At 39.5% G+C, this 26,642-nt stretch overlaps 2 protein-coding genes and 1 long non-coding RNA gene across 3 annotated transcripts; all 3 read right to left on the minus strand.

Annotated features, from left to right (window-relative positions):
• Positions 1-5,031: 5,031 nt before the first annotated feature.
• On the minus strand, positions 5,032-6,272 carry LOC124269794. Its single transcript, XR_006896610.1, has 2 exons — positions 5,838-6,272; positions 5,032-5,521 (listed from the first exon to the last, which is right to left on the minus strand). It is a non-coding gene; the product is annotated as an uncharacterized LOC124269794 (long non-coding RNA).
• Positions 6,273-10,831: 4,559 nt separating this feature from the next.
• Positions 10,832-12,094, minus strand: LOC124269793. The gene is made up of 3 exons (XM_046704835.1): positions 11,901-12,094; positions 11,582-11,728; positions 10,832-11,104 (listed from the first exon to the last, which is right to left on the minus strand). The coding sequence occupies exons 1-3, from the start codon at positions 11,940-11,942 to the stop codon at positions 10,913-10,915; spliced, it is 381 nt and encodes a 126-aa protein (XP_046560791.1). The 5' UTR covers positions 11,943-12,094; the 3' UTR covers positions 10,832-10,912.
• Positions 12,095-12,137: 43 nt separating this feature from the next.
• Positions 12,138-26,635, minus strand: LOC124269788 (cadherin-related tumor suppressor-like). The gene is made up of 23 exons (XM_046704826.1): positions 26,621-26,635; positions 26,043-26,233; positions 25,539-25,665; positions 25,057-25,133; positions 24,686-24,776; positions 24,434-24,571; positions 24,142-24,163; positions 23,154-23,374; positions 22,727-22,939; positions 22,442-22,514; positions 21,965-22,080; positions 21,668-21,853; positions 21,321-21,452; positions 20,763-20,942; positions 20,500-20,631; positions 20,086-20,283; positions 19,363-19,494; positions 18,450-18,635; positions 18,190-18,327; positions 17,847-18,035; positions 14,618-14,752; positions 13,466-13,651; positions 12,138-13,320 (listed from the first exon to the last, which is right to left on the minus strand). Exons 1-23 carry the CDS (start codon positions 26,633-26,635, stop codon positions 13,249-13,251), a joined length of 3,150 nt encoding a protein of 1,049 aa, XP_046560782.1. The 3' UTR covers positions 12,138-13,248.
• Positions 26,636-26,642: the final 7 nt, after the last annotated feature.

The raw sequence follows: 26,642 nt of genomic DNA on the forward strand, positions 1-26,642 counted from the left end.
AGGGTGGAGTGATAACATATGCTTTTACAATAAACCTGGGTGTTGTTTTCACCAGAGATCACGACTCATTTCTTTAACAATCACTTGTCTGTTGTTTTTTCGTAGTGTTAAGATTGTTTGTTCCACAGATTCAGAAATTTTGACATTTCTATATTAACTTTCGTTTCTTAATATAGTCACAATATGGCTGAATACTGCCGATGTGACTTAAAACTTTAAGTCACTCACTCACACACTCACTACGGGTTCTCTCTGGCCTACAGTTCAGAAAATATAAGAATGAAAGAACTTTGTGCAGATGCTACCCATGCCATTATGGACCCAACCCTAAAACCTTTATGCTGGACGTCTCCAAACAGGATTCTTTCGGCAATTGAATTCGACAGTGAACCTCGATTCGTCAGGAAACGTGACATTATCCCAGCATCGACCATCCCAGTGCTGACGTTCCGATCCCTGAACCATTGGCGTCTCTGATTCAAATGGCTGGCATATAACTTGTGGGATATCACGTGGCCGTAATGTACGGAGTGCCATCTGCGCAGACGATTTCGCACACCGTCTGGACATGTAATTTGTTGCAAACGGCATCTTTTCTTAGTGGCAGTTGATGATCAACCGTCGAATGATCAATGCTCTCTGAATGCCAATGGTAAATTTGGCACACAATCTCTTGCAAAAGCTGTCAGATGTTACGTAGTTCAGGACTGAAACAATGTTGTGTTTGAAAATGTTCTTGCCATATAAATCACTTTCATTGTCACAAAAACAAAAAACCAAAAAGTATCGATGGTCATGACGTCAATCACTGGATTGTCTGTCAGACTCCATTATTTGCACACTGCCATAATAAAACTGAGATGTTACTGAGTGTGGAATTACACCAAACAACAAGATATATATCTGACAAAATAAACGAGCCGACAGGCAGCTGGCGACCTTGACATCACCTGCTGCAAATGAATTGCACCGCTGAAAACTGCGGAATCTGAAAAATGCTTCTCTTTTCAGATATCAAATAGCTGATGAATGAGACGTTAATGTTCCAGTAAGATGGGCCGTTATGAAAGAATGTGTCTTTGGTGCGGCGTGTATTCGCAAAAAAACAGAATGTCCCAAAGATATACCGTGCAGTAAACTTGGACAAAGCACTGTGACTATGTGTCCTAGTCCACCCAGCTGTGAATGATGGGAAAGCCAAATTAAGTTGGTGCGCCTAGCTGCTGCAAGAGTTATATGATCCCCAGGGAGTTGATAATACGATGTGCCGTTGAGTTTGACATCCAATGATAGGGGGAAAAACAACAGAAGCGCTTTAAGAATGCATGTAGAAGGGATGGACTATAGCGTTATATAAATACCTGTGTTGCTCGGTAACCTCTCGTCAGTCATATAATCATCAGCAGTCACAACTTCCGGTTTTCTAGCATGTCAACTGACGCTCAATACGCTCAAGTGAGCTACGAAGCAGCATACGTGTGACGTCAGTCAATACGTCGATAAGGAGATGGACATGTACATGACGCACATTTTGGCATCTGCATATTGACACGTGCAAATATATTCATCAATCCCTGTAAAATATTCTCCCGCCAGGATGTTTGTTGACACTGCCATCACCATTGATCCTGTTAGGAAGTACGTCGTCATATGAGCGAAATATTCTCACGCACGACGTTAAACCCAATTTCACCTCACCTCACCTGTTAGGGTGTGATCTGTGTATTGTCGCTATTGGAGAGGTATATTAAACGTTGAAATGAGGTGGATAATGGTTGTATCATCATGGATGAAAGAGTTTCAGTCGGAGTAAACACTCTATCTCCTCTATTCTATATTGCCTGAAGCATTGAACTCGGCCATTTAGAACAAATACATACATATAATTAACGGTGATTCAATCCTCGTGTTCGCGAATCCTGCCCAACTGGTGTTACTAGTCATATGCTCTTGTAAAAGAAGATTAACTGTTCACCTGTAAAAACACGGGTACAAGTTAAGTAGGGAATTGCATCGATAATTATTTGGTCACAAATGTTTCTGACATCCGTGAATGTTGTAACCAGGATCAAATAACCTCTGAGAAGGAGATGTATGAGTTCATTGCACACTTCCTTGATTGTATTGGTGATTCGTGGAGACATTCGTGACCAACTCGTGTTATTCCGGGACAAGCCGAATAGCGACTCGTGCCCCTCTGGAAGAATTTCATATTGGCGCATGAACATCAGAACTACTTTGAACAAGAACAATAACTCTATTCCTGTTTGATTCCAATGGTACTTAATATCACCGAAGCACTCGTACATTGTATAGCTGTTTTTGTTTGTACTTATATTATTGATTTTAAAGAATTAAACCTCTTTGATACAGATGCCTTGAATGGCATTTTAGAAGATGATATTTGATGAACATAGAGATTTTTTCTGGGTTACATCTTCTTTTTATTCTCGAGTACAACGTTTCAGGGCTTGGTCTGGCCCCATCATCAGGTAAAACTGAACAGTAACTGTTAACTCTGGCCGTGACGTCACAATGCTATGACGACGCAATACATGTGGTGGTCAATAGATACAGATGACATGGCTAATAGAATACATGTTATTATTAATATAAAGATGTCGTTTACTGCAAAATTAATGAATCAATTTAGAACTGTGCAGATACTTATACAAAATTGTTGATTGATTTAGAAATGTATAGAATGTAAAGTAATAGCAGTGTATACATAGAAATTATGCTTTATACATGGGAACAGTGACGAGGGTAGGGTATTGTCTTATTGTTTTATGTACCATGCATTTGGGAGGTAGACACCCTGATCCCTGTTTATTGCTGGTTTTGTGCGTTTGATGAAGATAGCTTCAATCAACTTGAATTTCCGCCAGTCACTGATGTTTTTTGCGAGGACTTCAGTTTCCCAGTCAATTTCATGATCGGGATTATTCATAATGTCTACCTCCCAAATGCATGGTACATAAAACAATAAGACAATACCCTACCCTCGTCACTGTTCCCTTGTATAAAGCATAATTTCTATGTATACACTGCTATTACTTTACATTCTATACATTTATAAATACGTCTCTGTACATTTCTAAATCAATCAACAATTTTGTATAAGTATCTGCACAGTTCTAAATTGATCCATTAATTTTGCAGTAAACGACATATTATATATTCATAATAACATGTATTCTATTAGCCATGTCATCTGTATCTATTGACCACCACATGTATTGCGTCGTCATAGCGTTGTGACGTCATAAGCATTGTGACGTCACGGCCAGAGTTAACAGTTACTGTTCAGTTTTACCTGATGATGGGGCCAGAACAAGCCCTGAAACGTTGTACTCGAGAATAAAAAGAAGATGTAACCCAGAAGAAATCTCTATGCTTTTGATACAGCTAAAAGAAGGGGAAAAACATATTTGTTGAAGACATATTGTAACCTTAATATTACCAGCTCTTCAACTTATATTTCCAAATATAAATTTCTAAATACGGTCTAAAAATCACAAATGGGATTTGTTTTATTGAACATGCAAATGAAATCATCTTTTTTTCAGCTACAGTAAATCCAAGAGCAGATACTCAAAAATGACTTTATAAAATTCATCTCAAAATGAGCATTCATGTAATACTTCAGGTGGAACTTTTGAAAGAGAACGACCCCCCCCCCCTCAAAAGTCAGACTAACGATAAAGATTAAATTAGTTATATATAGATGTAATAGTATTGTTTTTAAAGTAGCGATTTATAATTATATTTCCTAAAATGTTAGAAGCGCACGTACTATCTCCAAAACAAACCCGCAAGATCATCAGAAGTACACTCAAATGAACCCATAAGATCCGTTATGCAAACAAACGCACATGTATGTATTTCAATTTTTCACCACCCATTATTAAAGACTGCCAGAGGCAACACAATTTTTGTTAGCTAAGCTCTTTGTACTTTCAATGTGATGATAGAGGGGCGGTGGGGTAGCCTAATGGTTAAAGCGTTCGCTCGTCACGCCGAAGACCCGGGTTCGAATCCCCACATGAGTACAATGTGTGAAGCCCATTTCTGGTGTCCCCTGTCGTGATGTTGCTGGAATATTGCTAAAAGCGGCGTAAAACTAGTCAGCCAGTCAGTCAGACAATATGATGATATACATTTTTCATCATTTCTTAAACAATGACACAGTGCCACAAACGATTTAAGTACTCGGGATTATATTTACCAATGCGCCAAAATCATTACTCGTGTTCTGATTGGCTTGACGCACAAACATCGAGACGGGGACGAGTGGAGACGAATGTCGAGGAGAAAGAGGTTAGGTTGAAGGACCAGCAATACATCTCTCTTTCAAGGAGCTTTGGAATCCTGTACAAAAGAGTCATGGGCATAACACCTAAGGAGTTGTATCGAAAGTTAACAGTATTGATGTACAGTTTTGTCAGATTTCTTCCTCAGCTGGATACTGACCTGGCATGTTACGACGTGTGATCAAACAATATTAATGAAGTGAGGCTTACATATAACTGTTATGTTAGGATGGAGTGATTTTCAGAGTTGAATGCAGTTGAAAAAGTTGGATGCATTTCTGCCGATGTCCGATCATGTCGATAATTCCTGTTGTGTCTCTCCAGCGTGAAACATGACTTTTTTAAGTTTGACACATTTTCAAAATGTTTTGTGAAAATTTGTTTTGCTGAAAACTTAAGTAGAATACAGGATCAGTTATGAAAGTAGGACAAACATTGCCACGTGTGTGCCAAGTGAACAAATACCGCATTGAAATTGGTTGAAAAGGAAATCAAATCTTGTTGAATGCAATGACTATATTCTGAATGAATTTTTTGTATATTATAGAAGTTGGGTTTATGTTGAACATTATATGAAATCCGAGGTCACTATACATTGAATTCGACAGTTACGAGGGTGACATGTGTGTTCTAGGGTTATGGTAATGGTATTCCTGAGATTAAATAGCTGTCATCAATATAGGAATTACCTGATATTTACAGACAACAAGCAATAACATAACTACAATTGTTTATTTTGTTACAACTTTGTTCATTCATTTTTGTGATGACCAATGTACAATAGATCTGAGTTTGTACATAGTCATTGTCATCTCTTTCGTGGCGACCTCTAAACAAACAAATCTGGACTAGACAAACACGTGACTGAAGGCATGAGCAACTACACACTTTGACAGACACATGATGAGTCAGGTCACACAATCAGCAAGGCCATGTGATCAGTTAGGTCACATGATCACCAAGGCCACATGATCAACTAGGTCACGTGAACAGCCAGGCTACATGTTCAGCCAGGCCACATGATCAACTAGGTCACATGATCAGCCAGGTCATGTACAAATTCAATCCGCTTCTCTTAAGTCGACTTTTATGTCAAGTGTTTGATGCAAGGGACGCTGCATGGAGAGTGGGCACTTTGAATATTGGTAAGGCCTCCAGCTTTTTCAGGAAACAGGTATGCCGAATCCTTTCGATGCGTCACGGCTGTCCTGCACAAAATAGAAAACATAGTGTAAAACGTTTCATGAAGTATCAAAAACATTAAAGTTGAGACTGAAAGATTTAAGCTCTGAATTATTCCCGACAATCATCCATGAAAGTAATATTGCATCATGCATATTCATCTTGGTTGCGAGTGTCCCGCTCAGTATTCCGAACATTCTATTCTAGATAAATGTATTTCAAAATGTTCTCAAGCCTTGATTGTTGGGACTTACTCTTGAGTATAATACATCTTTAAGAAATAAAAACATTTTTTTCTTAAGCAAAGAAGTGATATCAACACACTGCACAACAACCGCTTACCAGGTTATCAGCATCTGAAGCTGTCACTCTGACAACCACGTGTCAAATTGGCCTGGTCTCGAGAATGGTCTCTTCACAGGTGACGGGGTTGAAGATGGGTGGGTTCAGGTTCCGGTTGATGGTGAGTTCAACAAGTTCCTCATTCGACATAAATCAGTAATTGTTTCCATAGTTCTTATATATACGCAGGAGACTGCAGAACAGATATTTTAAAACAATAACTCTCGTCACTAGAAAGTTTAAATGTATTTGCTTTGCATGTCATTTTCAGATTGGTTACTGACTGAACTACAGTTACCTGACAGAACAAGCATTACATAAGCTTGATTTACCCCAATACTGTATATACATGTCTGTATCATAAATCGTAACTATACTAGGCACATAAAGAAACTGTGCATACACAAATTTAAAATCTAAATTTATCAAACCTGTGTAGACACATAAGGATTCAAACACAGAGATTAGTGACATGTATCCAACATGCATGCACGTGCCATGTTCCGTGACGTCAGTGGGTTCGTCCTTGAGACGTGCAATACGTTGTTGCACGTGCATTCCGGGAAAGAGAAACAGAGCAAATGAATGCCACACAATACTGTCACTTTGGAAAGCTCAACCCCTGCCCTTGCGATCGTTCAAAAAATTAAACGGCTATTGAACATAGCATGCCAAGGCTCACGTCTGCACAATGTCATGAGGCCATCGGGATGGTCCGTGGGGGAATGTCTCAACGACAAGTGGCTGCACAGTTCCACTGCCACCGGAACATAATTTCTGCACTGGTGAGACGCTACCAGAACACAAATGACGTCATCGATCGGCCACGTTCTGGACGTCCACGTGTAACAACGCCAAGACAGGACAGATGGATAAGGGTGACCCATCTTCGCCACAGGTTTCAGACTGCAGTGATGACTGCCCGAACCATCCCAGGACTTCGCCGTATACACCCCAACACAGTTCGACAACGTTTACGTCATCTCGGGATCAGACCACGACGTCCCGCCATACGGCCTATCCTGACACAACGTCATCGACAAGCTCGCCGAATGTGGTGCCGAAATCATGTCCGCTGTTTTGGTGGAGAAATGTTGTTTTTACAGATGAGTCCAGGTTTAACATTTCCCATAGTGATGGACGTCAACGTGCCTATAGACGCGTGGGAGAACGTTATGCACAGGCCTGTGTCTTGGAGAGGAATCGCTTTGGTGGTGGTTCCGTGATGATTTGGGGTGGAATAACAGCACGCCAAAGAACTCCTTTGGTAATTGTTCAGGGCAACTTAACTGGTGTGGGCTACATGGATCAGATTCTTCGACCTGTGGCAATTCCTTTTCTGCAACGTCATGGCCCTGGGTTAACATTCTAACAGGACAATTCCCGCCCTCATACGGCAAGTGTTGCTATGGATTTCTTGCAACACCACAACGTTGACTTACTGCCTTGGCCTGCAAATTCACCGGATCTCTCCCCGATAGAGTATGTTTGGGACGAGATGGATCGACGTCTACGCCGTCTTCCTCATCCGCCAGATAACGTCCTTGACCTTGCAACAGAACTTGAGAGAATCTGGCATGACATCCAACAAGCCTTCCTTGCACGTTTGACAGGCTCTATGCGTCGTCGATGCACTACTGTTCTCAATGCCGATGGTGGACATACCCGTTATTGAGCTTGTGACACGGTCGTTTGACCCCTGTCCCGCTTGTGGACTCGTGATGTCATTGTGATTTACTTTTCAATTGCAATTCTCCCGACTTGTTATGGTCTCATGATCCTTCCATTAAAGTTTATATGTGCCTTTGACATTTTTATCGTACTTATCAACTGGGATAATATTTTTACAATGCACAGTTTCTTTATGTGGCTAGTATATGTATATATGTGACAAATAGCTGTCTGTTTTAACATTTGGTGTTATGACTTTTCTATATGTAAATAATACTGTAATGAAGATATAACTCCTTTATACTTTGTAATTAAAGTGCGTATGTACGCATATTTGGTATGGTCGCTATATGCCTGAAACAATGCCGATGCAACGTAAAACATCAACTAAAATCAACTCAATATATATGTCAATAACCCTTGCTTCTTAATAGTATTTAAACTAACAAAAGAAATGTACTATACGCTCTTCCTTGTTGATGTAATGTACGTCTTTAGTTTCATCATATTGGGATATATGATACCCAACTTATACGTTCCAACTCACCTTGATATTTGATGAGTAGACTCTTTGACTTAGACGCCATTACAAGTACTTATACCAGTAGGGGGCGTTATTTCCATTGTTTCCGTGTGTTTTTGCATATCCTTGGCTCACATTTATGCTTACCTGTGAGATTTTATTGACTTACCTGACACATGGATATTGTACCAGAAAAGGTTTAATGCAATTAATTGAAGAAAAAACTAGTATGAACAAAATTATAGTTTGTGTCTCTCTATAAAGAAATGCTAGTATCTGTAAATTGAGAAAATGCTTGGATTAGTAATTAACAACAAAACAATGATCTGTGAAACATTCAAACTGTGTCAAAAGCTACAATGGATACTGATATCAACCCACTCAAGCTGGCAGAATGAGTTTTGGATGTCGTTTTACTTGATGATGAACGGGTATAAAAAAGGGGATGTGGAGAATCCCAGGACTCCCTAGCTTCAGGATCACTGAGTTTTGTTTAAAGTGCAGTGTACATGTAAAACAATGATGAAGCAGAAGATTTGTCCAGGAACGCTAGGATTAATTTAAAAACAGTGAAAATGTTAACAATATAGATAGGCAGAATTAGTGTTTGGTGTCGTTTCACCTGATGATGAACGGGTATAGGGGATATGGAGAAACTCAGGAGTCCTTCATTCAGGATCACTTAGGTAGTTAAATGTGCCGTGTATAAATTAAGAAGTGACCAAGCGCATGATTTGTTCAGGAGCAGTAGGATTGGTATAAAAAAGTGAAAATGTAAAACTGACAGTAAACAATGCAAAAGCCACATTGATCAAGCGCAGAATTCGTTCAGGATCACAAGTGTTAGGTAAAAGTACATAGTATATGTAAAAAAGAAAGCAATTCAACCTCATAATTCGTAGTTGACAGCGCAGTGCTTCCTTCATTGATCCTTGTTTTGTCATAGCCTACATACACATAATATCATTCCGCCAGTGCAGACATTAATGTATGACTGCACTAACAGTCTATGGCAGGGCACACATCGCGTAAAACAAAACTACTGTAAAAAGTATCGTAAATGATAGTGCTGAAAATTTTTGTTTTCCTGAAAATAAATGTGTATTTGTTATTCACATCATAATATTATTGTTGCGCAAGAGAAATACGAACGATACATGTGTTAAAAACAAAAAGGTAAATATATATCCGCACTCACACACTTCCATCCAATTCATTCATTGACATGTACCGGACCAGAGGAACGGGGAGGGACATGAAAATGAACTTCAAAAGTCGTACTGCACATGGTAAAGGTCTATCCCGTATAGGAGATATTCAAACAACAAAAAATAATTTCATAATCATTAGAAAGCAATATTAAAGCGTCTGCATAACAATATGTTCAGCTAGAATGCAAATATAGACAAATATATACAGGATATATTTGGCAATTTATTTGGCGTTGAGACTTTCATCTTCATGGAAATCCGCCATATAACCCAATAGGTACACATTTAAATCAGATAGTATTGAGCATTGAAGTATTTTTAATACTGACTGTATAAATTACACTTTTGAACATTAATCCCGAAAACCCTTGAGGCGATTACTCCAGTACTCAAACGATATATAGTATGACCAGAAATTATTGAGAATTTTAGGAATATGTTTAATTGGATTTCTAGTATAAACAACCATGACCAGCTATCAAGTGCTTGGTTTCATTCAAGAGAGACAACTCCGTTTATCCTTTTTCATTAGTTTTTGAAGAGTTATCCCCCTTTGTTTACTTGCTAGCAGACGACATTTTCAGTGATCCTCAGTATGGATGATTTAGAGAAGAGGAAGTATTATAACAAGGACATCAGATCAGCTAAAGTGATTTCAAGTAGAACAGGCATCCCTTTGTCCTCTGTTTATCGTGTTTTGAAAAATATTGCAAATGGATATGGCATTGAGCACTAGGGAGGCGCAGGTAGGCCCAGAAAATTGACTGTCAGTGACAGGAGGCGGCTTGGTATTCTTGTTTCTAAAAACAAATAAAGGAGTTTAGAAAACTTAAGGCTGGATATGATTGATAGAGGAACTGTGGCTGTCTGTAAGGAGACAATTAGAACTGAGCTGCATGCAATGGGTTGGCAGAAAAGTCGAGAAATTCCATCACCGATCATGAAACCTAAACAAAAGGAGCGAAGGTTGAACTGGTGCTTACAGCATAGAAATTTTAACTGGGACAATGTGATTTTCTCAGATGAAAGTTCTGTGTGGCTGTATCCTAATACACTGAAATTCTGGACCAAACAAACTGAAAAACCTTTGTATCAGCGCCCAAAGTAAAGTCCAAAATTTAACGTGTGGGGTTGCATATCTGTGTTAAGGGCAACGCCCCTCTGTGTATTTGAACGGAATATGAACAGTGAGCGGTACACAGATATTCTCGAGGGGCATTTACTTCCATCTGCTCACGTGTTTGGATTTTCCAGCAGGACAACGACCCAAAACATCGTTAAAAGCATTCACAGGCCTGGTTCCGGACCCAAAATATGACATTATTAGATTGGCCAAGCTATAGCCCTGACCTAAATCCAATAGAAAATGTTTGGGGACTTGAAAGTCAGGAAAGTGTCAATAAGAAAAATCTGACAAATATTGCTGAAATGAAAGAAGATGTGGTCTGATATTGGGACAGCATGGACCATGACTTTCTAACTTCTTTGATCAGTAGTATGCCCCGCCGCATTCCTGCCCATGGTGACTTGACAAAATACTAACTGTTCACCTGTCTTTGAATCTGGAGTTATGTTCGGCTAATATTCACATTTAATACGTGAGTAATGAGTGAAAAAAATATAAAAAATTACAATCTTAAATTCTCAATAATTTCTGGTTGTACTGTTCATCAAGTGATGTAAGTCTTACTGTTTCCACCCCAGTACGGTAGCAGAGGTTCCTGGCAACAGAGGAATGCTGTGGGTGACATGGAATTGGTATCATTGGGTGGCCGCAGCGTTGAATTTCTGTCCACGGTGATTTCAACTTTGGCAGGCGGATTAGCCCTTAGTCCGCCTCCATCTACTGCATCAACAACAATCTGGAGAAAATGAAAAACATAAAATTGCTATAATGCTGCCTTTAACCTTACAGCTGTTTTTTGTTGTTGCAAATTCCACGAACTGATGGGTATCAGCTAGTTATGTACCTGGCAAGCATGGAAATGGTGGTTCCTTTACAGTAGCATATATGTGGAGGCGATGCAATTCAGTTGGTTAATATTGTTTATGAAGCAATTCCCAGGTATATTAACTAACATACCATAACCGACCACGAAGAGGTGATATGGATCCTTGAATACATGATCTCTTAATCATACACTGATATTCAGAATTTGTGACATGATATTTATTTCTCACACTCCTGGGCCTAGACTTTCGAAGCTCTCTTAGCGCTAAGATAGTCGTAAGTGCCATACATTAGCATTAACTGACGAATGTCTTAGCGCTAAGAGAGCTTCGAAAATCTAGGCCCTGTTTCTTCCAGCTTTTCATCCATGTTGAATGATTCAACTCACCGCGTATACTCCAGTGTAGCTTGTGTCCGATTCCAGAAAGCACCTGAGGCTGACTGCGCCAGTGTTCAAGTCCACCATGAAGTACAGCCGTCCAGAAGTACTTGAAAGAAGGTTGTTGACCTCATACTGCACAGTGTTGTACGGGGCCTGGGTGCAGAAAGAGATGGAAATGTAAATACCTCCAATGTGCACATTTACATATTGATGTCTATGTCACAACACAAATGGTAACAAAGAAAATTCTTACTTCTACACTCACGAATCAATGTGTAGTTATGACATTATCTGTGAAGGAAAGCAAATTGCATTCAATGCCTACTTGGATCATGGCTAAACATTCGAATGTCAAGGTGAAGGTCATCTTTCCTCAATATCCTGTATGGTCTCCGTGAAAGTCCAGGACAACCTGGCATCGTCGCAAGATGGAACCAATCAGATCTGTGACATGTGAAATGTTCATCCACGCTTCATTCAGTGTTTGTGCCAACTGTTGTAGGTTCTGTCTCGGTTGTTGACGTGATCGCAGAGTCTGATCAAAGGCATCCCATAAACATTCTATGGGGTGCAGATATGGAGACCTTGGGGTCATGGCAGTACTTGGATGTTGTGTTCCTCAAAAAGACGTTCGTCTTGCCGTGTGAGGTCGGGCGTTGTCGTGTTGAAAACTGACATTTGTCTGTTGCATAATGGGAAGGATTTGTGGCCGAATAATTTCATCTGTTAACGTTGTGACGTAAATTGCACTGCACGTGTACCAGGTGGGAGATGGCGGTCCACATCTTTACATTCCACCAACTAAACCTGTATGTAGTTGCGAGCATAATGTTCCTAACGAGGTCTGTAAACACGAAATTCGTACTCGTCACTGGTCCAAATCACTCCCGATGCATGCTGACAAAGGAAATTTATATTTAGCATTTATTGTTGATGAAAATCAGCAAAACTCCAATGAGATGTTTCTAAATTTTACACTTGTGTGGGTGCCACTCATACATTCTCCATCTTTAGTGTTCGGCGACCTGATCTTCTCTGTTTGCTCTGTGTAGATTCAACGTTTGGTAGAAAGTGACAATATCTGTACAGAAACATCGAATGGACTTGTGCCAGGTACTAATGCAAATGACGCTCATTAAGAGCATTTGGAATGGTCTTCCCGAATCCATCTGAGATGTATGTCCGATGAGTCTGCGAAGGACACCCCTGCCAATCTTACTTTCAATATGATCCCCATTAGTTTTCCCAGTCTCATGACTGGCACCAAAATGAAGATACTCTAAAACCAGATGCCCTTTCTGACTATCCGCATGTTTCCCATTGCACAATGTAGAGTCATAGGGAAACTGAACAAAGCTGATATAGCTTGTCATACAGTTTCAGAACCGCTAAAATTTTCTAAACCGTTGAAAACAGCGAACAACGACCCCGACCCTGACTGGCGTGTCTTCGTCTGACTAGTGGCACACGTGTCTTAGCTCTGCGACTGTACCTCGAGCTTGATGTCGTCGGTTACGATCCATGCGATGTTTAGGTAAGTGAGTATATACATATTGTTATGCACTTGTTCCACAATATTCACAAAATATGAACATGGAAATGGAATCTGGACATTCGGCGTGACCACCAGACTGACACATTGTCCAATGCGAAGGTTCAGAAAGAGTTGCAAGTTACACTTGTGTGTGTTGTAGAAAAATCCTCCGATGCCAATATACTATCCAGATCCTGGCATTCCAAATGACCTTGCAAAATTAAACTATTGTCAGAAAAAATCAGTTTCTGTACAAGTCATATTTCAACATGATGGGTTTTACGTTAATATAAACAAGAGATCGCGAGTCTGCAAGGATTATCAGTGTAGTGTTATAGGTTACAACTACCACATACCAGGTTATCAGCATCTGAAGCTGTCACTCTGAGAACCACGTCTCCAATTGGCCAGGTCTCCAGAATGGTCTCTTCATAGGTGACGGGGTTGAAGATGGGTGGGTTCAGGTTCCGGTTGATGGTGAGTTCAACAAGGGCAATGTCGTATAGTCTGGGACTGCCATTGTCCTCAGCTCGAACATAAATCTGTAAGGTTGCACATCATAATACAGTCAGCCAAAATAATGCAAATATGTGAAATGCATAATACCTCTTGAAATATAACTGTTGACTTTTAAAAGTGTTCAAACAAGGATAATCCTACAGAATTTATGTAAGTCACAGTGCATTAGCAGACTTCTTACAGCAAGACTGACTGACTCATGGTTTTACACCGCTTTTAGCAATATTCCAACAAAATCACGGCGGGGGACACCAGAAATGGGCTTCACACATTTGTATCAAAGGGAGCATTCGAAACCGGGCGTTCGGCGTGACGAACAAACGCTTTAACCACTAGCATACCCTACCGCCCCTCTTACAATAAGGACCGCCTCCGTGGTGTAGTGGTTAGAGCGTCCGCCCGAAGGGCGGAAGGTCGCGGGTTCGATCCCCGATCGCGTCATACCAAAAGATGTTAAAATATGGTACTTGTTGGTCCATGCCTGGCGCTCGGCATTAATGGGTACAACAAGGACTGGTCGGCTTGGAGTCAGCATAATGTGTCTGAGTGGGATATTCATGCTTCACTGCGGCATGGTATCTCAGTGGGCTAGCACTATATAACCAGCTTAAGTCTGGGCTAGTACAAGCAGCCGCACATACACATACACACGCATGCACGCTGTCATATGAGCGAAATATTCTCAAGCACGACGTTAAACCCAATTTCACCTCTTACACTGACTGACGGAGTTTGGTTTTACGCCGCTTTTAGCAATATTCCAGCAACATCACGGCGGGGATTCGAACCCGTGTCTTCGGCGTGACGAGCCAACGCTTTAACCACTAGGCTACCCCACCGCCCTCACCTCTTACAAAAAGAGGTAGTGTGTTATTGAAGCCAAGACCCTCAGTGTTCGACAGCTGCAACCTATGAAATGAGTCTGACACCTGTTTGATATATAACATGTTTCTATCTACAAATACATGGATAGACGTTTTCACAAATACCTTATAATTTGTCTCTGAGGCACTGTTGATAGCTGCAGGGTTTGTTGCCTGAATATTGCCTAACCCATCAATTGTAAACAGAGCCAGAGCATTTGCTGGACCCTTAATGGAATATGAGATCTGGTTGAATTCCGTCTGTGAAGAAAATATGGAATATGTGTGACAGCGTAAATCTCTTTTGACAAAACTTAGATGTACGAAAGCATTATTATTTCAGCTGCATAGTGATGGGATTTCTTTTAGAAAGTTAATATTGATTTATAACTAAATGAGGGGAATTCTTCTCTTCTTTTTTAATCAATATCACTTAGAATACAGGCCTGTCAAAATAAAAGAATTTTTCCCAGAGAAAACATAACCAAACATTTCTCAATAATCCTATGGCCGAGCTTCATCACAGAATAGCACTGTTGCCTATCAAAGCAAGTCAGTAGCGCTTAATATCCAGGCAATTTCCTGCTCAGTGGCGCTTTACAGAAAAATTACACAATGATAAAAAACAGTGATGCCTAAAAAGACAGTAAAAGCTAAGATGATGAAGGGGTGTGATTCAAAGCTGAAGTATTGTCTGAATAGGTGTGTTTTAAGTTTTCTTTGGAATGAATCCCTCGATTTTGCACTTTTCAGTTCAGCTGGAAGTTCATTCCACAACGCTGGGGCTGCAACTGTAAAACACCCTTCCCCCATTTTAGTGGTGGTTCTGGGGATGGCAAGATCATTCAAAGCACTGCTGGATCGAAGAGTTCTATTTGAAGTTTTGTATGAAATTAGGCGTCTTAGATACTGGGGAGCAGTGGGATCATTCAGGACTGAATATGTAAGAAAAAGCAGCTTATAGGTGACTCGTTGCTGTACAGGAAGCCAATGTAGCTCCCGCAGGATTGGTGTGATTTCACAGTGCTTCCTGGAACCCGTGATGAGCTTGATGTTTGAGCTTGATGTTCCATAAAGCAGCGAGTTACAGTAATCAAGGCGGGATGTGATACTAGCTTGCACAAGAGTTTTCAGACAGTCCACAGTCAGATATTTCTTGATGTTGCTGATATTGTAGAGACAGAAAGAGATAGAGCGATAGAGGGATCTCACGTGGGGTTGAAAAGATAAGGATGGATCAAACATCACACCGACATTCCGTATAGATGAGCTGGGACTGACAGAGCCGTCGCCAATGGTGATGCTGAGGGGTGGGACTTTCAGTCGTTGTTGCATAATCATGAATTCGTTTTTTTCGTCATTCATTTTCAGAAAATTGGACTTAACCCAGGAGCGCACCTCTGCGATACAGATCTCTAGCTGGGTTTTCCGATCAATTAATTGGGATGCTTTTGCAGTGATGTACACTTGGCTGTCATCTGCGTAAGTTTGAAAGGAATGGAATGGCTCCTGATGACGTTACCGAGGGGAAGTGTGTACACAGTAAACAACATGGGTCCCAGAACCGAGCCTTGCGGGACACCGAATTGCATCTTGGACACAGGTGATCGATGGCCATCGACTTGCACTTGCAGATGACGATTTCCTAAGTATGATCGGAACCACTAAAGAGCGGTACCCGTAATGCCTAGTGTGTGCTCCATCCTCCGAAGAAGGATATTGTGGTCCACTGTATCAAAAGCAGGGACATGTCCAATAACACCAGCAGTAACAGTTCTTGGTTGTCTAGGCTTTTGGCAATGTCATTTTGCACACACAGAAGGGCGGTCTCAGTGCTGTGTTTCTGTTTGTAAGCAGACTGAAATACTTCCAGCAGTTCATTGTCTTTAAGATGTTGTTGAAGCCTGGATGCAATGATGTTTTCGAGGACTTTAGATAGGAAAGGGAGATTAGAAATAGGTCTGTAATTCATCATTACAGTGCTATCTAGAGACGGCTTCTTTAAAAGCGGAGTTACCAGAGCCAACTTGAACTTGTCAGGCACAACACCGTCGCGGAAGCAGGAGTTAAGAAGGTAGGTAACAGCTGGGGCCAGAGAATCACAGCAGGATTTAAACAGTGATGTCGGCACGGTGTCAAGAGCACAGGACTTTGTAGGTGATTTCCTGATGATGTTTGAACACTCAGACACTGTAAGGGGACGGAAACGACAAAGCTCGGTGCCAGTGAACTGGTGGTCATGATCCAGTGCCGTGAAATCCGAGGATGATAAAGAGAGAGATTCCCGAAGGGTTTGGACTTTATTCAGAAAAAAGGAAGCGAAGTTGCCGGCCCTTACATCACACTCAGCAGCGGAAGGAAAGGATATGTGACAACGAGGCTTTAGTAACTTGTTTGCAATTTTGAAAAGTTCTTTTGGAATGTGTTTATTGTCAGTTATTTTAGTGTTGATGTCACTTCTTTTGGCCTCTCTGATATGATCTGTGGGTTTGTTTCTTTTCTGTTTGTAGATTTGACGACTGATCTCAAGTCTATCGTTCCTCCATCTCATCTCTGCCTTGCGCTTTTCATGCTTAGCAGCCTGGATTTCCGGAGACATCCACTTTGTGTTAGGCCTCATAACAACTCGCTTCTTGGTTAAAGCAGCTTGAATGTCTAACAGTGAAGTAACGATGGAATCAAACTCATCAACCATAACATTTACAGATTGACAACATGCTATTTTTCCACCGACATTAGAGTCGGCAACATCAACATCAAACTGGGCAATATCAACTTGTGTTAGTTTCCTGTATATAATATCTTTGTAGACAGTGTTTGGTCTCTCACACGTCAAAGCAACAAAGAGAGAATGGTGATCGGATATCATGTGATCTTCTGTCCACACTGAACGTATCAGATCATCTGTTTCCTTAGTGATTATCATATTATCAGTTTCAGTCCAAAAGCATACAGCATTTCCATGAATTGCACTGCCTGCTTGTTTGTAGTATCATCAACATGAATGTTAAAATCTCCTGCTATCATCATTTGACCACTGCAGTTTGAAGCAGATTCTAACAGATCAGAGAAATCTGTTATGAATGTAGAGAAAGTAATGTTGTTTTTAGATGTAGGAGGTGGTCTGTACACAGCCACAACACGTACCATTTCATAGTTATTGGTAAAAGAGTTACATCCAAAGCCTGGAAACTTTTATAACGATGAGACGTAACTTTTTGGGAATAGAGATAGCTTTTGTAGACGATGGCGACTCCACCGCCAGATCGCCCTTTCCGGTTGAAAGTTTCCATGTTAAAACCCTAGGGCAAGAGTTCATTGATACATGCTCATTAATTGTGGTGATTCCACTTACAGAAAGGTCATCATCAACTGCCCTGACAGAGATGACCGTGCCACTGCCCAGGCCCTGAGATACTGTAATGGAGTAGGGATCCTGGATGAACCGAGGGGCGTTGTTGTTTCTGAACACTGATATTGTCACAGAGGCATTGAATGCAGCAGTGAGAGGAGGGCTGCCTTTATCTCGAGCGATCACAACAAACTGAAACAAACAAGTTCAGGCTCTTCAAAAGCCTATGCAATATAAGTATGTGGGGATATGACTTTGAGATCTTTGTGATCTCACTTAATCATACCAAGAATAATTGTAAGGAAAACTAGAAAAAAAATCATGATGGTACACAAAAACAACTCACATTAAACTGACTTCTTCTTTTTGTATCGGAAGTAAGTGGACGCCTCGGGCGGATATCACCAGTGGAACTGACAATCTCAAAGTAATAGAGTTGTACAGCATCTCCTACAAGCTCATACGTCACTTCATTGTTGGGGGGCTGAAATGTAAGATGTGATGTTTGTAATGATGTTCAAAACTAGATGAAGCAATGTTTCAACTGTTAACACATTTGTGAAACACCTGAGTGATTTGGATGTTTACAAGGGAGGTAATCAATACCTGGGCATCGCTATCTCTTGCTGTAAGACGCAGGATATTCTCAAGCACTGGGGTTGTCTCCGGGATCTCGATGGTATACGCTGCAGAACTCCACACTGGACGTTGAAAATTTCTTGTAACTGTTACATACAGCAGTGCTATGGCAGACCGCGGAGGGGTTCCGCCATCTTGTGCCACAACACGGACCTGGAATCAATCACAGTGAGACCACAGAACTAACAAGAAAGCCATCCCTTCTTCATGTCTTCTGCAAGCAAGTAAATACCTTCATACAAATTCATTATTTTCGCAATCGAGCTATTAATATGTATCACCAGGAATGGCAATCACGTTTGAATAATAGCACACGCTATGATTGTTATAGGACATTTAAAACTTTACTACAACCAGAAAAATATTTATCTGTACTTAGATGCAACGATTTAAGGTATACGTTTATAAAATTCAGACTAGGTTTGCTAAATTTAATGGTAAATGAAGGAAGAAAAATGTCCATCGAGAGGAATAAAAGAATCTGTCCATTATGCAAAGAAGCAGTAGAAAACGAAATTCACTTCACCTTTATCTGTAAATCTTATGCTGACATTAGAAAGAAATATATACCGGAGTATTACCTGTCAAAAAACCCCGATGTAGCTTTTAAATCACTATTATGTTCTTGCAATGAACAAAATATTAGAAATCTGTCATTGTTTATAAAACACTCCAGTAAGTTAAGAGATGAATTGTTGAAACATTAGTTACAACTTACTTGTAAAAAATACTTATGTACAACTCTGTAAACTGTATATGGGCCGGAGGCCTTGAATACAATAAAATTCTTGTCTTGTCTTGTCTTGTCTTGTCTACAAAGTCTTTTCATACTTATCCAAACACCATATACTCTCAATGAATGCTGCTACTCCATACTTACTGTGAAGTCATTGATGGGTGTGTTTGTCAGGCTAGTTCTCACTGACACAATTCCACTGTTCTGATTTATTTGGAAATAAGTATCAGCTGTGACATCTCCAATAATGCTGTATCTCAGAGTACCAAAGTTTCCCTGTAATGTCAAACGAAAAGCAACCTTTAAACAGTATTTGATTTTTGACTTGCAATCTTTTACCTCTACTGAGAAGCACTTTCAAAACTTGATCATTGGTTTACTTTCTACATATAACATTGACAATTGTAGCCATTTATTTGGACCAAATCATGTCTCTCTTCATCTGATACTCTGGTGTTGAAACTTTACTTTACAGAGATAACATAATCTTCAAGTATCCTCATGTTATGGGTTTCGGGACACTTAAGAACACACATTGCTTTCATGATCATAGCACAAACAATTATAGACAATTTATCTTAAAAACAATCCTTCAACAGAGTATTTACAATGTCTGTCACTATATAGCCAAAGTTAACACTGTTGTCCAATACTCCAATGATATACAAGAATTCATAACTTATTAATGATGTTTGTCTTAATAATATTCTAATAATACCACTCAACTCAGTCGATCAACATATACCATCATATAGTGGTTAGTTTGTAATGAAATGGATCTAGTCATTTGAACATTGGTTTACTAAATTCCATCGTCTATTGTTCACACCATCAGCCAATGAATAAAGTTCCTGGAAATACAACTACCTGTGAGTCAGCATCTGCAGCTGTGACTGTTTCCACAAACTGGCCTATTGTTGTGTTTTCAGGTATGACCCTGTTGTACTCTCTTGTGAAAAAGATGGGTGGGTTGGCATTGCGTATCACATTGATGGTGACAAAGACTGGGTTTGGATTTGCTGGCCTGCTGGTTGGAAGGCCTTGGTCACGGACATCAACGATCATCTGAAACAAAGGAAGGTGATTACTTCTGTACCATACACTTGCACCATTCATCACCAGCAGACATGATTTTTGTATATAAGTACTGTGTTGTAGCATTGAGTACACAGTAGTTGTGAAGGACAAACATCGTTGTTAGACACGTCATTATAATCAAGTAGCCACTTAATAAAGACTTTTAGGGCTATGTAGCTCCAGATAGCTTGAAGCAGAACTCACATTAAATCTGCTAATGGCTTGGTTTTCGGCAGGAGATCTAATAAGGTAGATTTCACCTCGATTGTTGACAGCAAAGAACTGCTGAGCAGTGGCATCCCCAGTTATACTGTAAGACAGCTCATTGTGAGGGGGCTGTAAAACAAAATGCATTCAACGAGAAATTGTCAGGTACAGATGAATAACAACAGAATCATAACATGATCGCATAATAAACAAGGTGCTGAATAATAAAATGAAAGAATGTAAACAGTTTTATTCTCTACCTGTCTGTCAGCGTCATTAGCCCTGATTGTAGTAATAACAGATCCCAAAGCACGGTTCTCAAAGATGGTCTCAGTGTAGTTCTGTTGACTCAGTGTGGGTGCATTGAGGTTCTTGTTCACAGTGAGATCAATCCGCAAATCAGCAAACAGTCCTCCACCATCAGTTGCTCGAACACGCAGCTTTTGGAGTACATAGTGGGACATGTTAACAGTGTGATTCATATATTACATTGTTCTACACATGTAATGTTTACAATGTGTTCCACTGTGTTACTCCATACATAGCTATGAAATAGAAGGGTAATCTTCAATACAGTAAACTATGGATATAATGAACATCAAAGGGAACACTAATGTTTGTTCATTATAACCATTGATAATTTATAACCATTGATCATTCACTAAATATACAGTAAGTGGCCTGACCAAAAACAATTAATTATATCCTTCATTTTGTTTATAAGGGTTTAGTTATAAACATTGTTAACTGTACCTATTTTTGCTATTACCAATAATAGAAATAATTCTGCACAATTTGTTTCTTCTTACTAAACTTACAGTGAATGATCTATCAGTAGTTGAAGACAGTAAGGCTCTGGTTTGAATTTCTCCACTGGCAGAGTTGATTTGGAAATAATCAAGAGCAGGTCCATCACCACGCAGTGTGTAGGTCAGCACATTGAAGGGGCTCTGAAAGAAGTGACAGGTTAAATGGTTAGTCTCAGAAATTTCAATCTTAACTAAATCATATCATTGTGTGTATATTTTTTCCAGATATATGTATCTGCACTGTTTGTAACACTGTACAATAAAGATTTCTGTAAGAATATCTTAATTTAGATATAATTACATACTGCATTGAGTCCGATATAATCAACAACAAAATTGTATAGGAAAGTACTTACGACAGTGTCCACGTCAGTGGCAGTGGCTGTGATGACTGAAACAACCTGATTGATGCTGTTCTCATCAATATTAGCCGGGAGAGTGGTAGGGTTGAACACAGGTGCCGTGTTCCTGATCACATTTACTGTCAGGGTGAGAACTCCAGCTCGAAAAGGGGATCCTTCATTGGTGCCTAAGATGGTGACCTAAATCAAAGTTACATAGACCAAGATTACTTGATGGACTGACACCTGTAAAGGATGTGTTTGTGATTGTGTTTGTACATGAGAAGCAAAACAAGTAGCCAAGAACCTCACCGTATATGTTGGAACACCAGGATCATCAGTGAATGGATTCCGCAGCACCAGTTGTCCTGTGGTAGGGTTGATAAAGAACAGTTGTGTGCCAGAGGGGGGGTGACACGTTGCTGATACTGAATGTCACACGGCTGTTAGGAGTGTTCTGATGCATTAAAAAAAATAAGGTTACACATAGAAAACAAAGGTTACAGGGTAAAAATTATATTGGTTTCTTTCACAACTCCTTCAATCAATAGCTTTAAAGTTATTGGCTGAGCATAAATGTCTTCGGATGGGCGAGTGGACAAAATTCCAGAGTTTAACTATATACCCTGATCTTTTTAAATCAGGATATGATAATGCATTCCCCCAAAGTACTACATTTAAACATGCCAACAATATCATGTTTAACATTGCACTAAATCTTCCTGCAATTTCTGCTTACCGGTGGGTCATTATCTGCTGCATTAATATCTACCAGCTCTTCACTGATACCCAGATTCTCCAATACTGAGATGGTGTCAACCAAAGTGCTTGTTGTTAGCACTGGGGTGAAGTCATTTTGGTCCTGAAATACAGAAGTCAAGTAGGCCATCAATTTCCTACTTATTTAACAACGACTTTGTGAACATCCACAACTGTGTAACTGATATGTGAACAGATCTGATAGCTATGAACAAATAAGTTTAATTCTCATCACAAAGTTCAACATCTTCCTGATGAATATTAGTTCCTGATTATCATCGTTAAAACAAACAGTAAACACTAGGTTCTACTTACAATAACACTGATGGTGACAGTGGCAGTGGAGGAGACAGCATTTGTGTTCACCCCATCCGATGTTGTCACGGTGAACAAGTACCGATTCTTAACTTCATAGTCTAGTGGTATGACAGTGCTGATAACACCAGTTGTTGGGTTTATCGAAAATGATTGGAACTCTCCACCAGCAAACTGGTAGACTATGTTGTCTGTCTGGTCGGCATCGACTGCCTGAAAATCACAAAAATGTATGATGCACACCTGTTTATCTTGATGAATGCATTCATGATATAGGGGGAAGCTTTAAAGATGTTTATGTGTTCACAGAGGTCATAGAGCCATCTGGCTTGAGGAATATCTAATGGTGTAACTGATCATTTCAATGTGCTCAAAGACAGACAAACATATTTCAGCAGAGGTGAAATGAATCACAGTAGTAATTTACCGAAACTGTGAGAACAGATGTTCCGTTGAGATTTTCTTGTATGGATCCTTCGTAGTCAACGCTAACAAACAATGGTATGCTGTCCTGTGTATCGATGACACTGACAACAACAGTGGCTACATTGGCCCTGGGTGAAGCCCCCGAGTCAATGGCCCTCACTGTGAACTCATGCTGTTGCTGGGTCTCATAGTCGAGTGGAACAAGTGTGGTGATTCGCCGGTCTGACCATCAATACGGAAGCTGGGAAGTCAATGAAAACTTTTGGTCATTAAATCCTAAACATGTTAACTGTACAATAGAATTATAATCCTGAGGTAAGATAAAATAGGATTTGATGTCCATTCAAGTTGATTGCACTTATGAGAAATGCATATACATTTGTGTCTCTGAGACTGTCTGTGTGGTGGCTTGTAATAGTTCCAGACAATGACAGTTCTGCAGTGCTAGCCCTCTGAGATATTCAACCTTAGTTAAAAAATGAACACCCCAATCATACTGACTCTGAGCTGACCAGTTCTAGTTTTAATCCAAGAATGCCAAGTGCCAAGCCGAGTTACTGCAAGCACCATGCTTCCATGTCTTTTTGCATGACATGGCCAGAGAGGAATCAAGACGCCACCCTCTCTCTATCCACAAGACCATGGATATGGTTAAAAACAACATTTTGTTTTTCTCATTGCTGAACATATCAACTAATCAACAAATTCAACCATCAAAGTACCTTTCACATTTCAACATGTTTCAGACAATCCTTATAAAAGTTGCAAACATATTTCAGAATTTCATGACATTATTTTCATAAGATTATTGATCCCATATTTTACATAGGTACCGGTTTTGGGATTCATATGAAAGTAAAATAACATTCAGTAAATAAATGAGAACACATGTCTACAGTTCTCTGCAATGAACTAATTTCATCCAAGAACTTTGACATACAATGTGTTTGGTCCAACCATGTCATATATGACAGTCGCCTGGGGTGTACCACTCTGATCACCATCCACAGCCTGGAATCATAACAAAGAAATTCATTAAATATGCCCAGCTTGAATTACAACAATTCAGTATGTTAAGAATTATGATAAAATATCTAGAGCAATCAATCACTTCCACACTCCTTAAAACTGGACTGATATATTAACTAGCTCAACTCTATCTGGAAGTGCTACAATTCTATTTGTTTGGAATCATGTTAAAACATTGATCACTTCCACACTCCTTCACCCTGGACCAACATATTCATAAGTCTAATACTCTAGCTACAGAGAAATACATACAGCAACACTTCCAACTGTAGCAGGGGGTGTTTGACCTTCTTGGACATTGAAGAAATATCTGTTGTTGACACTGTTGAGGAAGACTGGAGAGTTGTCATTGACATCGGTGACAATGACTCTCAACACAGTGGATGCTGGCTGTAACAGTAACATTTTCACACATTCAAGTCAAACTTTATTTAAGTGAAATTGCATGAAATTGTTAGAGACATGATAATTAGCAATTTATCTGAAGTTGTGAGTGATACTTACAGAAGTTCCGAGATCTGAAGCAGTGATGGTGAGGTTGTACTCTGGTACTGTCTCTCGATTAAGTGTCACTCGGTTGCTCACAACGCCATTACTGAAGAAAAACATCAATATCATCATCAATCCTCTTACAATATAAATACCATCGTCAAATATTTGACATTCCCAGCATCACTGGTGAACCACTGATGCTGTTAAAAACAGTAGGTATTTCTTATTCTATTGGCAGCATACAATGCTATCAGCACTATTGAACATTCTTCTTATAACCCTTCTGTACCTATACCTCCAACCCTACATATGTTTAACAAGCACAAGCTACTCCAAAAGCATTACCTCAACATTTCAAATTTAAAGAAGGGACACACACTTACTTGTTTATAACGAATGTATTGCCATTATTTCCATTAATGATGGAAAAGGTAAGAGCCTGGTTATCTGGATCTGTTGCCTGGAAAAGATGTTACCAAATTGTCAAAAAAAAATTCAGAATAATCAACATGATTAGAAACAGACATTAATAATCTCATATTCTCTTTGTTTTCACATCATATAAACAGAATATAAAATGTGTTTCACTACTAAGTAGAATGCATATTCTCCAATCAACCTATCTACCTGCATTGTCAACAATCTATCAGATGCCAACATTCCAATATAAAAACTCAATATTACACACGATAAAATAACATTACTGATAAATGTGATTCATAAATCCAAATTACAAAAGTTAATACAGTAAAAACTGCTGTTCATACATACAAGCATCTGAAACCATTATTAAAACATTTTACACAGAAAAAGTGTACTTAATGATTGAATGTTACAATAATTAGTATCAACAGATGAAACAAACCGGTATTGTGAAGATATCTCTGTTGACATCAATGCCTTCACTGACATAGACTGTATAGAGACCTGCTGGTATCTGGGGGTCTTTGTTGCCAGAGGAAGTTATTGTGACATACACAAGTACTGAGGCACTGCAACAAGAGCAATACAAGTCACAATTACCATAAGGGACAAACATCTGTTAAGCAATCTGTTTCACAAGAACCTCTTTAGTAGAAATACATTACAACATTTATTTCACTGATTTGATTGAAATTTACAGCAATTAAACTTTGGCCGATCTAGTGTCCAAATTCAAGTCTACTGAACAAAAGGCACTTCTGAGGTGATACACTCAAAACATTTAACATAATGGGAAAGCAGACATAACGAAAGTTTTCAGCAATGTATCGACTGAACAACCATCGAATCAAATAAATAAAAAACCAGCAATACACTTATGGCTAGTTATGAGGGATTATTTCGCTAAAGTGTTTGAGTTTGAAAGTGTTTCAAAACAATGAAATACCTCCTTCTTGGTACGGTGCTGTCAGTAGCATTGACAATGATCGTGTACTCTTCACCAACTTGCACTACGGCCCGAAGAAGCAACTGCCCATTGGTATTACTAATTGTAAACTTGCCAGCACCTCCATCAGAGACGCTCTGAATCTGATAAGTAATACTTGTGTCCACTGAGTCACGGTCCTGGGCTTGTACCTATATGAGTAAAACCGGCAATGTATCACATCTGTGAATCAGCAGCTTCATGTTTAAGAGCCACAAAGATGTATTCTTAGAGTAGACATATGATTTCATACATAAGCTGACTTATACACCAAAGTAATTAGTATGAGTATAAGACAAAATATTATGGACGTCAACTTCTTCTTCATTCTTTACACCTGACGAAGGGGCAAGGAATAGCCCAGAAACGTTGTGTATAGAATAAAGAATTCAAAGAAGTTGATGTCCATAATATTTTGTCTTATACTTGTATACCAACTTCTTTATGCCTCTCAAGAACCTAATTAGTATGAGTCAGTATAAGGACAAGTTATATCTGTACACTTTCTTAATTATTACATTAAATAACTTTTAACTAACGACATGTGCCGCCATCCAGAAA

The sequence above is a fragment of the Haliotis rubra genome, unplaced genomic scaffold (genome assembly GCF_003918875.1).
Source record: "Haliotis rubra isolate DU_JTF1 unplaced genomic scaffold, ASM391887v1 Scf1474, whole genome shotgun sequence".
In the NCBI taxonomy this organism is placed as follows: Eukaryota; Metazoa; Mollusca; class Gastropoda; order Lepetellida; family Haliotidae; genus Haliotis; species Haliotis rubra.